The 13804-nt window shown below is 42.4% G+C and overlaps 1 protein-coding gene across 1 annotated transcript; it reads left to right on the plus strand.

Moving 5' to 3' along the window:
* The first annotated feature begins 281 nt into the window (after window positions 1–281).
* Window positions 282–1808, plus strand: LOC129701356 (uncharacterized). The gene is made up of 2 exons (XM_055642490.1): window positions 282–1235; window positions 1352–1808. The coding sequence occupies exons 1-2, from the start codon at window positions 619–621 to the stop codon at window positions 1461–1463; spliced, it is 729 nt and encodes a 242-aa protein (XP_055498465.1). The 5' UTR covers window positions 282–618; the 3' UTR covers window positions 1464–1808.
* The last annotated feature ends 11996 nt before the right edge of the window (window positions 1809–13804 follow it).

The following is a 13804-nucleotide window of genomic DNA, read 5'->3' on the forward strand; positions in this document are numbered from 1 at the left end:
GCTGTTTGTTGGGTGAAAACGAGAAGCAGGTGCAACTTGGATAAGAGAGGGAGAGGGAGAGGTAGAGGGAGAGGGAGAGGGTAGAGGTAGAGGTAGAGGGAGAGGGAGAGGGAGAGGGAGAGGGAGAGGGAGAGGGAGGGGAGAGGGAGAGGGAGAGGGAGGGGAGAGGGGAGAGGGAGAGGGAGAGGGAGAGGGAGAGGTCATCTTGACAACTTTAAGGGCTGGCTTGTTGTCCCAACATCGTGATGCAGATTTCTTGTTTTTTTTTACTGTACTTCATCTCATTGTTTTTGCAGATCTGGCTGACAACAGTGAATGACATTGGCAAACCTAAAGTTCAAGTAGGCATCATACTGGGCCACAATGTCATGGATGTCCAAGGGGTACAAGCAAAACAATATATTGTTTTTATGCGTGTATCTACCTGAGATTAACCAGAGTTGAAAGTGCATGGAATTGGAGGCAACTTTACCATATCGTTAGTGAATTTGTTGTGACGCAGGAGACAGAATATGGAGGCAAAGTACAGCACATATTCTGAATATTGAGATGTGTAAGATTTATTATGGACCTGTATGGAGGCCTCAGCTTTTCATTAAATTTGCCAAATCCTAGCATATGTCCCTGGACCTGATAACGCATTTGCAGCGGAGCGCATTGCTGACTGTTTCAACAGAGCTGTCAATCAGAGCAGCGATCAGCTTGTCTTCCTGCTCGGGGATTTTAACAGATGCGATGTCACCACACTGCTTCCAAACTTGGAGCAGTATGTTACCACACCTACCAGACTTGACAGAACGCTGGATCTGTGTTTCGGTAACATACCGGGAGCCTATGTCTCAAAGCCCCGCCCACCTAAATCTGCTGACAGACTCTAACTCCTCCTATTTGTCATTCTGTGTGGATGCTGTTATACCAACAAAGCAGGTCAAGCTGTACCCTAATAACAAGCCTTGGGTTACCAAGGACCTGAAGCAGTGTCTTAACAACAAAAATGTGGCATTCCTACAGGGAGACAAACACAGAGTAAAACAGTATAATAGTGAGCTGAGAAGGAAGACCAGGCTGGCCAAACTTCACTACAAAAACAAAGTGGAGGAAAAATTCACCACTGGCAATGCAAGGGAGGCATGGCAGGGACTTAACAGCATGATGGGCAGAGCACAGAAACCGGCCCTGTTCCAATGCTCTGACCCTGCCACCTTCGCTGAGCAACTCAACATCTATTACAGCAGGTTACACAGAAAAGCTGGAGAAACTCAGCGGGTGCAGCAGCATCTATGGAGCGAAGGAAATAGGCAACGTTTCGGGCCGAAACCCTTCTTCAGACTGAAGACATCTATTACAGCAGGTTTGACAGGACACCCCCCCAGAATGACTGGACCCTCACCAGCAGTTCATCAATCACAGTGGATAAAAGGAAGGTTACATCTATACATAGAAACATAGGACATAGAAATTAGGTGCAGGGGTAGGCCATTCGGCCCTTCGAGCTTGCACCGCCATTCAATATGATCATGGCTGATCATCCAACTCAGTATCCCGTACCTGCCTTCTCTCCATACCCTCTGATCCCCTTAGCCACAAGGGCCACATCTAACTCCCTCTTAAATATAGCCAACAAACTGGCCTCGACTACCCTCTGTGGCAGAGAGTTCCTGAGATTCACCACTCTCTGTGTGAAAAAAGTTCTTATCATCTCGGTTTTAAAGGATTTCCCCCTTATCCTTAAGCTGTGACCCCTTGTCCTGGACTTCCCCAACATCGGGAGCAATCTTCCTGCATCTAGCCTGTCCAACCCCTTAAGAATTTTGTATACTGGGCCGCATCAACCCTCACAAAGCTTCTGGCCCGGACAGGCTCAGGGGCAAGGTGCTGAGGGAATGCTCAGTTCAGCTGGGTGATGTTATCACTCAGCTATTCCAGCATCTCCTTGACTCCAGCTGTGTCCCACGGATGTGGAAGGAGTCCACACTCATACCGGTGCCGAAGAAATCTAACGCCAGGGAGATGAAGGACTACAGACCAGCGGCACTCACATCCATTCTTTCCAAGTGTATGGAGAGGGTGGTAAGTGATCACCTCACTGCTATGGTGGTGGACAGGCTTGACCCACTCCAGTTTGCCTATAAGGCAAGGTGTGGGGTAGAGGATGCCTGTTTGACTCTCCTGGACACAGTTAGCAGACAGCTGGACTACCCACACCCCCACACACGGATTTTATTTATGGACTTTTCTTCAGCTTTTAACACAGTTACCCTCTGCAACCGCCTTCTGGATCTACAAGTCAACCCATCACTTATCCTGTGGATAAAAGACTTTCTGCAGGACCGGCCTCAGCATGTGGTGGTAAATGGTTTTAAATCCAAAAACATGATTTTAAACACTGGTGTCCCCCAGGGTTGTGTCTTATCACCAATTTTATTTTCCATCTACACAAACAACATAACAAACAATAACAGTGACATTTCCCTTTTTAAGTATGCAGACGATATGGCCCTGGTGGCCCACATCAAGGATCACACTTCTCTGGCTGCCTACTATCAGCAGGTCAACACCCTGATGCTGTGGATCAAAGCGAGCTCTCTGGAGCTTAACATCTCCAAGACCAAGGAGCTGTGTTGTGGGGGGAGGCGAACATCTTCCCCCCAACCTCTCTTTGAACCTCTGAGGCTGAATGGGCAGACAGTTGAGCAGGTAGAGGCCTTTAGATACCTGGGCACAGAGATTGACACCCGCCTGTCCTTCTCCCAGCACACAGACTCTGTGTACAAGAAGGCACAGCAACGCCTGTTCCTGCTGAGGAAACTCAGGAGCTTTGATTTCAGACAAGACATTTTAACAGCTGTCTATAAATCACTTATAGAATCTGTACTCACCTTTAACATCACATCCTGGTTCACCCTCACCTCTGTCAAAGACAAATCAAAGCTTTCCCGGATCATCAATCAGGCAAGCAAAATAACTGGCAAAACTCAAAATCAATTATCAGTACTCCACACCCAGGCAGTTAAAAGGAAAGCCAATCTCATTACACAGGATCCCACCCACCCCCTGCACAAGTCTTTCCAACTTTTGCCATCAGGCCGCCGATATAAAGTCCCCCTATCCAAGAAAAACATCCACAAAAACTCATTCATACCCATTGCCATAAACAGCTTAAATAAAAAATGAACAATGGACAAATTAACCCTGACGCATTGTCACTTTACACGTATCCACAACTTTTATCTAGTCTATTTTTACAGTTTTTAATCTTTATATTTGCTTTTAAGATCGATACACACTGTGTGTGCTCGCAGAAATCTGTGTTGTATGACTGCTTATCAGTACATTGTCCTGTCTGTATGTTGAGCCACGTCAAAGAAGATTTTCTGTTACGACAGACAATAAAGTTTTCTGAATCTGAATCTGAATCTGAATATCTGCGGTTGAGGGGTAAATTTGGTGTTGCAATTGGGATGGTATTGCTGGATCCAGTGAGATTTCAGCTGAAGTATTCAGTCTACTCAGCAGCTCCAGTGGTGTGCCAGAGTGAAAATACTCCAGAGGCTGCAGCAGGAGACTGACTGACAGAAATGATGCATGTGTCAGATTTTCCGTTGTTACTATTGAGGCAAGCAGAGTAAAGTGTGGCTATCCATCTTAATGCCCCTGTTCCAAATGTCGATCTTGTTGAATTGCGTAGGGAGGTTTTCCAAGGCATGCAAAAGAAGCAAAATCTTCATTATTTGATGTTTTATAAAATCTTGGGTACTTTCAAGGTCAGTGAAATTATAGTGAGCAGAATGTTAAAAAAGTGTTTAAAAAATAGCGGCCCAAATGAGATTTAATCTATTTCTACACCTTTAGATTTCTAGTTGCACTCAATTAAATCCTTAAATATTTGAGGAAATATTATTGAATATTATTGAATGACCTGTATTATTGGCATTGGCATAATTTATTTTTTTACATTTCAAGAATTTAATGTATAAATACCTGATATTATACCTTTGAAAATCACCAGATACTAATGGAAGCTGTAACATTGCTTCAGTTAATCCAAGCTGAATCCTTTATCAGTAAAATATCTCTGAACTCCAGATCATTTACAGACTTAAAAGTCATGGTGTAAGAATTATAGATTCTACTTTAAAGATGACCAAACACTGCACTCCCATCTTATTCCACTTAGACCAACTTTCATCTCGGAAATGAGACTGCTTGGTTCATTTAATCGCAATTCATTTTTGGTCACAGATTCATTCGCCAGCTTACTCCAGTCAGGGGGATGAAAGCTGAATCCTTTCATATTTTTGACCTTGAAAGGATGAACTGTAGTCTGTTGTTAGAGTGATAAAACCAACGGCAGATGTGCAACAGAGACGTTGGGCTGTGAAAGTGCTTGGAGTATTCTGTGGGGATTGACTCATTGTTCTCTGATGGAAAAGTGATTACAATTGTAAGTAGTTCGCTTTTTTCCCTTGGAAAATGGATGGAAATGTACAAAGCCCAAAGTGCTTATACATATGTTAAATGGAACACTGATCATTTGTTATAAATAATGCCGACAAATTTAATCTTTACAATGTAAAATACAGGATTAGATGATAGCATTGTCCAAGTGTTTAACACATTTCCATCTCATGCCTTTTTCATCTAGTTCAACAAAGACATTAACTCATCTTATTTCCATTAACATTAAAATTGCAAACAGTTGGTCTGCAATATCAGATCACAGTCTTAAGGCATCATAGTGGAGTTGCAGTTTGAGCTGCTATCTCACCGTTCCAGCTACTTGGGTTTGATCCTGACTTCTGGTGTATGTCTACATAATCACTAGGTTTAGGTTTAGTATTGTCACATGTACTGAGGTACAGTGAAAAGCTTTGTTTTGCATGCTATCCAAACAGATCAGATATACAATACATAGATACAATCTGTTCAAACTCAAGTACAATGGACAGAACAAAAGGGAAGATAAAGAGTGCAGCATTTAGTTCTCAGGAGAATAGCATATTATCCCTAGACAAAGTCCAATTTCCTCATTGGGGTTGAGGTGAATCAAACAGTATCCTACCTTATAGGCCGATCATTCAGAAGCCTGCTAACAGAGGTGAAGAAGCCGTTCCTGAGTGTGGTTTCAAGCTTCTGTACGTTCTGCAGGAGGAGCAGGGAGATGATTGCATGAGCGGAGTGGGAAAAGTCTTTAATTATGTTAGCTTCTTTTCCAAGGCAGCATGAACAGTAGATGGAGTCAATGATGGGAAGTCTGGTCTGTGAGATCTGTGTAACCATTTGGGTTTTCCAGGGTGCTCCGGTTTCTCCCCACATCCCAACAATGTGCTGATGGATGAACTGATTGGTATAAATTAATTCGTCATGTATATACATTTTGGTATATTATGGTCTCCCTAAATATGTTTAACCAATAAACACTCTGGCACAGATCTTCTAGCATGAGTGACACGAGTTTTAGGATTAGGTTTATTATTGTTATGTGTACTGAGGTATGGTGAAAAGCTTTGTTTTGCATGCTATCAAATCAGATGAGATAATCGATATAACTAAAAGTCTCATCTTGACCACTTCCTGTCTGCGTTGTATATTGATTTTAGAAAAAAGCACTACCCTATATCTCTATGATTTTTGCCCATCGTACTCACAGCCCTCCTCCGCTGAGGCAGCCCTGAGGGTTTTTCCGATCGATGAAAAATAAAAAGGTTATGAGTGTTTAAAAAAATCTTGAGATCAGCTGATTGGTCCTCTTGCCTGTCAAACATCATGATCAATGCCCCTACCAGCGGGGGGCGGTGAGGGGCAGGACAGTAAAACCCCTGATGCCTGGACATGAGTCAGTCACTGTTTAAGATCACGAGGGAGAGGCCACAACTGTGATTCTAAGCTGAGAATCAACTGAACTGTGAGTCTGCAATTTACATGCAATAAATGATTTGTTAGCCCTTAATGAAAATGAAATGAATTGCTTGGCCTGCCCTGTGCTTGAAACTGCAATGGAAATGGAAATGAAATGATGCAATGATCTGTTTGGCTTGCTCTGTGCTTGCAACTGCGATGGAAATGGAAATGAAATGAAAATGCAATGAGCTGTTTGGCCTGCCCTGTGCTTGAAACTGCAATGCAAATAGAAATGAAATGAAAATGCAATGAGCTGTTTGGCCTGCCCTGTGCGTGAAAATGCAATGCAAATGTAAATGGAAATCAAAATGGAAATGAAATGAGTTGTTTGGCCTGCCCTGTGCTTGAAATGGAAATGGAAATGAAATGAAATTAGTTGTTTGGCCTGCCCTGTGCTTGAAATTGAAATGGAAATGGAAATGGAAATGGAAATGGAAATGGAAATGGAAATGGAAATGGAAATGGAAATGGAAATGGAAATGGAAATGAAATGAATAGTTTGGCCTGCCCTGTACTTGAAATTGAAATGGAAATGAAATGAAATGAGTTGTTTGGCCAGCCTGAGACCACTAATTTCGGCCCACAAGGCCCCTATTAGCCGAGAAACTAGTCCCTTTTGTCCAAAATGCCCGTATTAGCCCAGGAGGCCCAAAAGGCCCAAGCCAGGCCAGGAAAAGTCCAGAAAAAAGTGCCTTTCACTGAGATTTCACTCAGAAATTTTTTAAAGAGCCCCTTTGGCCCATCAGGCCTGTACTAGCCCAGGAGGAGTCCCTTTGACCCATCAGTACGTATTCCCCCTGCAAGTATTGAACCTCACCCCAGTATTTTTCTCCCTCCCTTCGTTGGCTCCATGTGAGATCCAGGTCAGGATAGACTTTCCTCCTTCATTGCAGTGATCTGCAGAAAAAGATGAAAAATGTTTAAAATTGATTCTCCACCCTCTCCCCCTTCTCTCTCACAGAGTCCCTCACCTGTTTCTGAGCTGCTAGCCCACCAGCCCTGAGTGACTGAGCTGCCAGCCCAATAGGCCTGAGTGACTGAGCTGCCAGCCCACCAGGCCTGAGTGACTGAGCTGCCAGCCCACCAGGTCTGAGTGACTGAGCTGCCAGCCCACCAGGCCTGAGTGACTGAGCTGCCAGCCCAAGAATTCATTCGGCCCACAATGTCCATACAAGCCCTCTGGAAACCAGTCCCTTTGGTCCACACCACACATACTAGCGGTCCCCCCCCCCCCACTAGCCACCAATATTGGAATTGGTGAAGAGGTGGAATATTGTGTTGGGGGACCAGCCCTCCCATGTGAACATGGGACCCAACGGGTCCCACTTAGTCGAGTACTATATATAAATACAATCAGTTCAAACAAATACAATAGATAAAGTGAAGGGGAAGATACAGAGTGCAGAATACAGTTCTCAGCATTCTCCCCACATTTCCCTTTTTCCCTGTTGATATCTAGGTTCCAACATTGTATCAACACTAGCAACTGTACCTGTGGACTCTTAATAGGATCCAAAATAACAAGCTCCAATAGATCTCCCAGCACTTATGCTGGGAAACCTACATAAACTGAGCCTGTGATGATCTAAACTTGGCACAAGCACAATAATTGCATACAAGTGAATGAGAGACGTTAGATGCTGAATAAATGGAAGCATTCTTAAGTTATTTATTTTAAATTAATCTCAATATTTTAAATTGATTTTTTAGTGTGTGAATTTGTTGTTATTGTGTTAAGTAGGGATGTTACAAAATGTTGAGATGTTAAATATCAAGCCGGTAATTTATCCCATCAGATAAAGCATAAAAAAAACTTTAATTTGATACCTATTTCACTTTCATATCTTCAGTATTAAAAAGGTTATGGTCATTTTCAGACTCGGAAATTAGCATCTTGTTCCCTATTGCTTTTCCATTGACTTAACACAAAAGCTGTGATCGAGGACAGTCAATTGACATAAAAGCCCATAACTTTCTTAAAAATTAAGAGAACTGAATGAAATTTTCAGTTATTATAGATTGAAGCTTCTGAAACAAATTAAACACATCTTACTTGGATAACCTGACATTAAAGTATATAATTAGTTAATTACCTAATTAGGTAGCTAATTACAAAATTAACCGTTGTGACAGAAATAGTAATAAACTGCCAGACTGCCTTGAAAATTCAAAAATGTGATATTCTCAAGATCAGAGCTTTAATATTATTGTATTATATGCTGTACGTCCGTAACAGACAGGTACAGAAATTCCAATTTCTAGCAAAAGACCAAGTCTTTATGGAGAAGATTAGCTGCTAGCTGGTACATTGGCATATCATAATCCATAGCATCATAATAATCCTCAGACTGCAACCAATAAGCAACTCTGTACACTTTGTTTTTCCTCAACGTTTGAATGTTGGCATTGCAAATTACATGTTTTTGCTCTTCGAACCACGCATGACATGCTTTTCTGCCCACTATTTTCCCATTCAGACCGACTTTTTCCAAACGAGGTATACAAGAACAAGATGTGCCCATTTTTAAGATCCCTTTTAGACTTGGGCATGACAGAGAAATTCAATTCAAGGTGAGCTCTATGCCAGGCTGGACATTTGGATTGACAATTTTGCATTTCTTTTTTGGAGGCATCTGAAAAATGTAAAGAAAAAAAACCACTGAACAGCATTAAGTACAAACAAGTTTTTATTTGCAGTTTTAGAAAAAAAAGTTGAAATGATTTTGTTCAACAAAATGCCTAACACAAGTTAAACGTTAAAACAAATAGTAAATACCCAACTGTAATGTATTCATACATATTCATGTATATGTTAATGAGTTGGTGTTGTATATAAGCAGGGAATGTTGGGTAATAAAACTCTCTCTCAAGATCCAGGCAACCTGCGTGTAAGTTGTTATTCATTCTACCGTCTGGAATATAACACAATTGGCGACGAGGATGGGTTAGAGTTTGTGAACTCATCCTTTAAATACAGTACAGGACTGTTTTGCAACATGCTGTATTGTTTAACATTTTAAACAGTAAATATGGAGCTGTAGTCACAGTTGTTTGCGAGCTGGACACGGTAGGTCGCAGATCCTTCTATGCAGGGGACTGTAGTTTAAAACAGCAGCTGGACAAATCGGCAAGAGTTTGTCAGGCTACCTCTATGTTGTGTCTACGTGGCAAGATGTCATCTTGGGATTGTATAACATTTTAGACTGAATTTTTTTGTCAAGTTCCTTAAGCTAAATAGCCTTTGTACAGCTAAGTTTTAGGTGAATTGTTACACCAGAACAGACAGGAAATCTGGGTTTTTGAACGGACTTTAAAAAAAAAAGAGAACAACACGATGGCTGTGTCCACGGGCTATATCAGGAACCTTGGCACTTTCGACAAGAGTAGAGAGCCGTTCAGCTCCTATATGGAGAGAGCGAACATGTTTTTCATAGCAAACAACATAATGGAGATTTTACTTCGGAGTCACGTGAGTGACTACGTGAAGAAGACCCCATACAGCCGCACACGCGTCATATCATCAGACGCATAGCGGTAGCGACTAGTTGTGAGAAGCAGAGCCCCTCCAAGTGGTGAGTAAAAAACCTGAAGGTAAGTGCTTTCACTTTCGCTTTCAGGTCACTTTCTGCAGGGAAACTTGTGCTGTGTGCCAGACAAGTTTAACTATGGAGAATGTGCGTAAAGGCAAGGGGAGGCGTACCGCAGGTAAAACTCGAGAAGACCGCGGGTCTGTGAGTAGCGGGGCACCCAATTAAAGAGTCGGTGGCAGACTACAGAAGCGGTAACTCAGAGTACCGTTACTGCACCTGTAGGGAGCAAGGCCAATAAAAAATCTGTTCGGCCAGTAGACTCTGAGGAGTCAGACCCGGAGGTTACCCCGCCTCAGACAGGCATGATATCCACTCGGGTCGCAAACCTAGAATTCCTGATGGGGAAAATGATATATCAAGACCCACTCCAGGAAGCGTATAGCCCGCATTGGCCTACGGGAGAGCCAGCGCAGGGAATACCAGGAAAAAGTCCGGGTCAGCATTGGCCTACGGGAGAGCCAGCGCTAACAATGCCTGAAGGAAGACAGTATAGACGTTGGCTTACAGGAGAGCCAGCGCTAGCAGCACCTGAAAGAGGGTTTACTATGCGTGGGCCTACGGGAGAGCCAGCGCTAGAAACACCTGAAACAGGGATGCCAGATCTCCCCCACCAAGAGGAGGAATATTTTCCGGGGCAACAAGATTCAGATGTGAGGACCAGAGCCCAATAACAGAGCCTAAAATACCAGGGCTGGCACAAAATATTGCTGTTCCCAGACTAACAGGGGAACCATTTGGAGATGAATTAGCAATGGCAATAAATTAGTTGCTCGCCCACCAGCTCCAGGAACTGACCATGGATGAAATTGTTAAAAAATATGAAACCCCGCAGAATTGCGCACTGCTAGCAGTCCCAACAGTGAATAATGGAATATGGGGCTATTTGGGCATTGTAGTATGCGCACAAGAAATGAAATTACAGCGGGTGTTGAAATTACTGGGGTCAGGCATTACAGCTTTCGCAAGAGGCTTGGATGAGGAACATGTGTCTGCATCACAACATGATGCCTTGGCGCTCATGTGTAGTGCGCACTTTGAAATAAACTGTATTCGTAACAGTGCTATAAGACCTAACATACATCCTAAGTTTGCGGGGCTCTGTAAACCATCCAATATTCAATTGCCTAATCTGCTTTTTGGAGAGAATCTAGCCAAAAGGGTAATAGACCTGAATGAAGAAGCAAAAACCGTGGGGATGATGAAACCACCGGTGCTTGGCAGATAATGAGATCAATGAGAAGGCAATTTCCCTACCGACGTGCTATGACTGGGGCCGGTGAAGGAACAAGTCGGTCTTTCCCATATATGCGTTATTGGCGCACTGCTCCGGGGACACGTGGAGGTTACAGTATTCCCACTAAGAGCAGGGGACATCAATTGCCAGCGGCACACCCAGAGGTAGGTGGGTCGGGTCCTGTAAAAGACATAGTAAATGTCTCACACTTACAAGTTGGAGGAAGATTACAATTCTTCCTTAAAGAATGGCAAAAAATAACATCTGATACATTTATACTGTGCAGTATTGTGGGGTTTAGAATTGAACTCTACCCATATTTTGATCCTCCCATCCAGCATATTTCAAGCAGGACACGTATTTTCTCAAAAGAAGAGAACATGGAGATTCATGCAGAACTTGAAATATTGTGCAAAAAAGTGGTAATTGAGAAGTCAGTTCACCAACACCATCAATTTGTGTCAAGTATTTTTCCAAGAGCAAAAAAGGCTGGTGGATGTAGAATTATTTTAGATCTGACAAGTCTTAACCCTTTTGTACAGTATAAACATTTAAAAATTGAGACATTTACCAATGCTATACAGCTAATATCAAGAAAATACTATATGGCCAGTATAGATCTTCAAGATGCATATTACTCTGTGGCTGTGCATGATAATGATCGTAGATACTTAAAGTTCAACTGAATGAGTCAATTATGGCAATTTAAAGCATTGCCTAATGGTTTAACCTCAGCTCCTTACCAAATTGTTAAAACCAATCTTAGCATTACTAAGAGTTCAAGGTCATTTGGTAATGGCCTAGTTGGATGATATTCTAATTGTGGAAGACACTTGGGCTACAACAGAAGCATCAGTGTTAAGAATCAAGCTCACTTTCAAGAGGCTGGGATTTATTATCCATCCAGATAAGTCCAAATTATTACCAAGCACAGAAATTGATTACTTGGGTTTCACTATTAATTCAGAACACATGGTAGTGACTCTGCCCAAGGATAAAAGGCTGCAGTTAGTTGAAGGTTGTATTAAGCTCATTGTACAGCACCAGCCCCCAATTAGGCAGGTGGCAAGCTTGCTTGGCAAACTAATTGCTTTATTTCCAGCTGTACAGTTTGGACACTGCATTATCAGCAATTACAGCGAGCAAAGGTACAGGCATTAAGAAAACATGCAGGGCATTTTGACAGATCCATGCAATTACCAGTTGCAGCTATTGCTGACATACAATGGTGGATCAGGAGTGTTTTAAATGCCTCCAGGGAAATCCTGGTTGAAACGCCTTCCAACATTCTACAGACTGATGTAAATGCTCTAGGATGGGGCGCAACTAATACTATTTCCAGCTGTGGAGGTAGATGGAATGTGGAGGAAGTCCCTTTGCTCCTAGAACAAGGAATTGATTGCCTAGAGCTGTTAGGAACATTTTATGGGTTTAAAGCTTATTGCTCTAATATGCAAAATTTACATGTTCAGGTACAGATTGACAACACTACGGCAGTAGCGTATGTTAATCATATGGGTGGTATCAAGTCAGAATCTTGTGATAGATTGGCAAACGTGATCTGGACCAGGTTTATTACCAGAAACATTTGGCTTTCGGCAACCTACCTACCAGGTAAATTCAACACAGTTGCAGACACAAGGTCACGAAAATTCATTGACAATACAGAATGGATGCTGGATCGTGACAAATTTAATAAAATTGTAGCACGGTTCGGGATGCCAGAAATTGACTTGTTTGCATCCAGACTTAACCACCAATTACCTAAATATGTGTCATGGGAACCTGATCCAGGGGCAATAGTGGTGGATGCTTTCTCGCTGCATTGGGGAAGAATATTTTTGTATGCATTTCCTCCATTTTGCCTCATTAGTCGGTGTATACAGAAGAACAAACAGGATTCCGCTTCAGGAGTATTGGTGGTACCAGACTGGCCTACACAACCATGGTGCCCTCAGATGTTAAAAATGATCACAAAGCCCCTTATGATTATTCCTAAACAGGAAAACCTGATTGTGCACCCTGTAACTGGTGATTCACATCCTTTACATGACCATATTGATTTGCAGATTCTAAGGAGGCCATATCTCGGAAGACGACTATCAGATCATACTGTGGATGTTATGGCAGCAGCCTGGAGGGATAGTACCCAGAAACAGTACATTTCCTACATAAGGAAATGGGAGGTGTTTTGCTTAAGGCACTTATATTTCATATCACACTGCAGACAGCTCAGACGTGTTAGAGTTTCTTTCAACTCTTTATTTTGATTTACAGTTAAGCTATAGTGCAATCAATACTGCAAGGAGTGCCCCATCTGCATATCTATGGAGAGAATCAGAACAAAATCCAATAGGGTCACACCCTTTAGTCTGTAGGTTCATGAAGGGAATTTTTAATTTCAAGCCCCCTAGACCTAGGTATGCGGAAATATGCAATGTAAGAGATGTGCTAATGCTCCGTCGTCAATGGACTCCTATTGCAGCTCTGTCCTTGGCTAAAATTACCATGAAGGAAGTGATGCTCATGACACTGGTTTCAGCACAGAGAGTGCAAACATTGCAGAAACTACAAATAGACAGGATGAAAATAGCAGCAGATGCCATTACATTATATGTCCATGACTTACTTAAACAAAGTAGACCTGGGGTCACAGGATGTAAGTTGGTTTTTCAGCTTATCCTACGGATCCACGTCTATGTGTAGTATCACACTTAAGATGTTACATTGAATCCACCAGAACCTTAAGAGGTGCAGAAACAGCATTCTTTATCAGTCATAAAAATCTGCACAAGAAAGTATCGGTTCAGACTATTTCAAGGTGGCTGAAGCAGGTGTTGGTTGATGCATATATTGATACTGACAAATTTAAATCTCATTCCACCAGGGCGGCATCAACATCAGCGGCCAAGGATTTGGACGTCCCAATAGACCATATCCTCGTGGCCGCAGGATGGGCAAGTGAACAGATGTTTCACAAGTATTACCATAAAGAGATTACAAAACCTGGGGTGTTTGGTGATGCTGTGTTGGATTCAGTATTAAGTTCCCCCTTGGGATAAAAGGGTTACTATTGTTG

Source organism: Leucoraja erinacea, chromosome 11 (genome assembly GCF_028641065.1).
Source record: "Leucoraja erinacea ecotype New England chromosome 11, Leri_hhj_1, whole genome shotgun sequence".
In the NCBI taxonomy this organism is placed as follows: Eukaryota; Metazoa; Chordata; class Chondrichthyes; order Rajiformes; family Rajidae; genus Leucoraja; species Leucoraja erinaceus.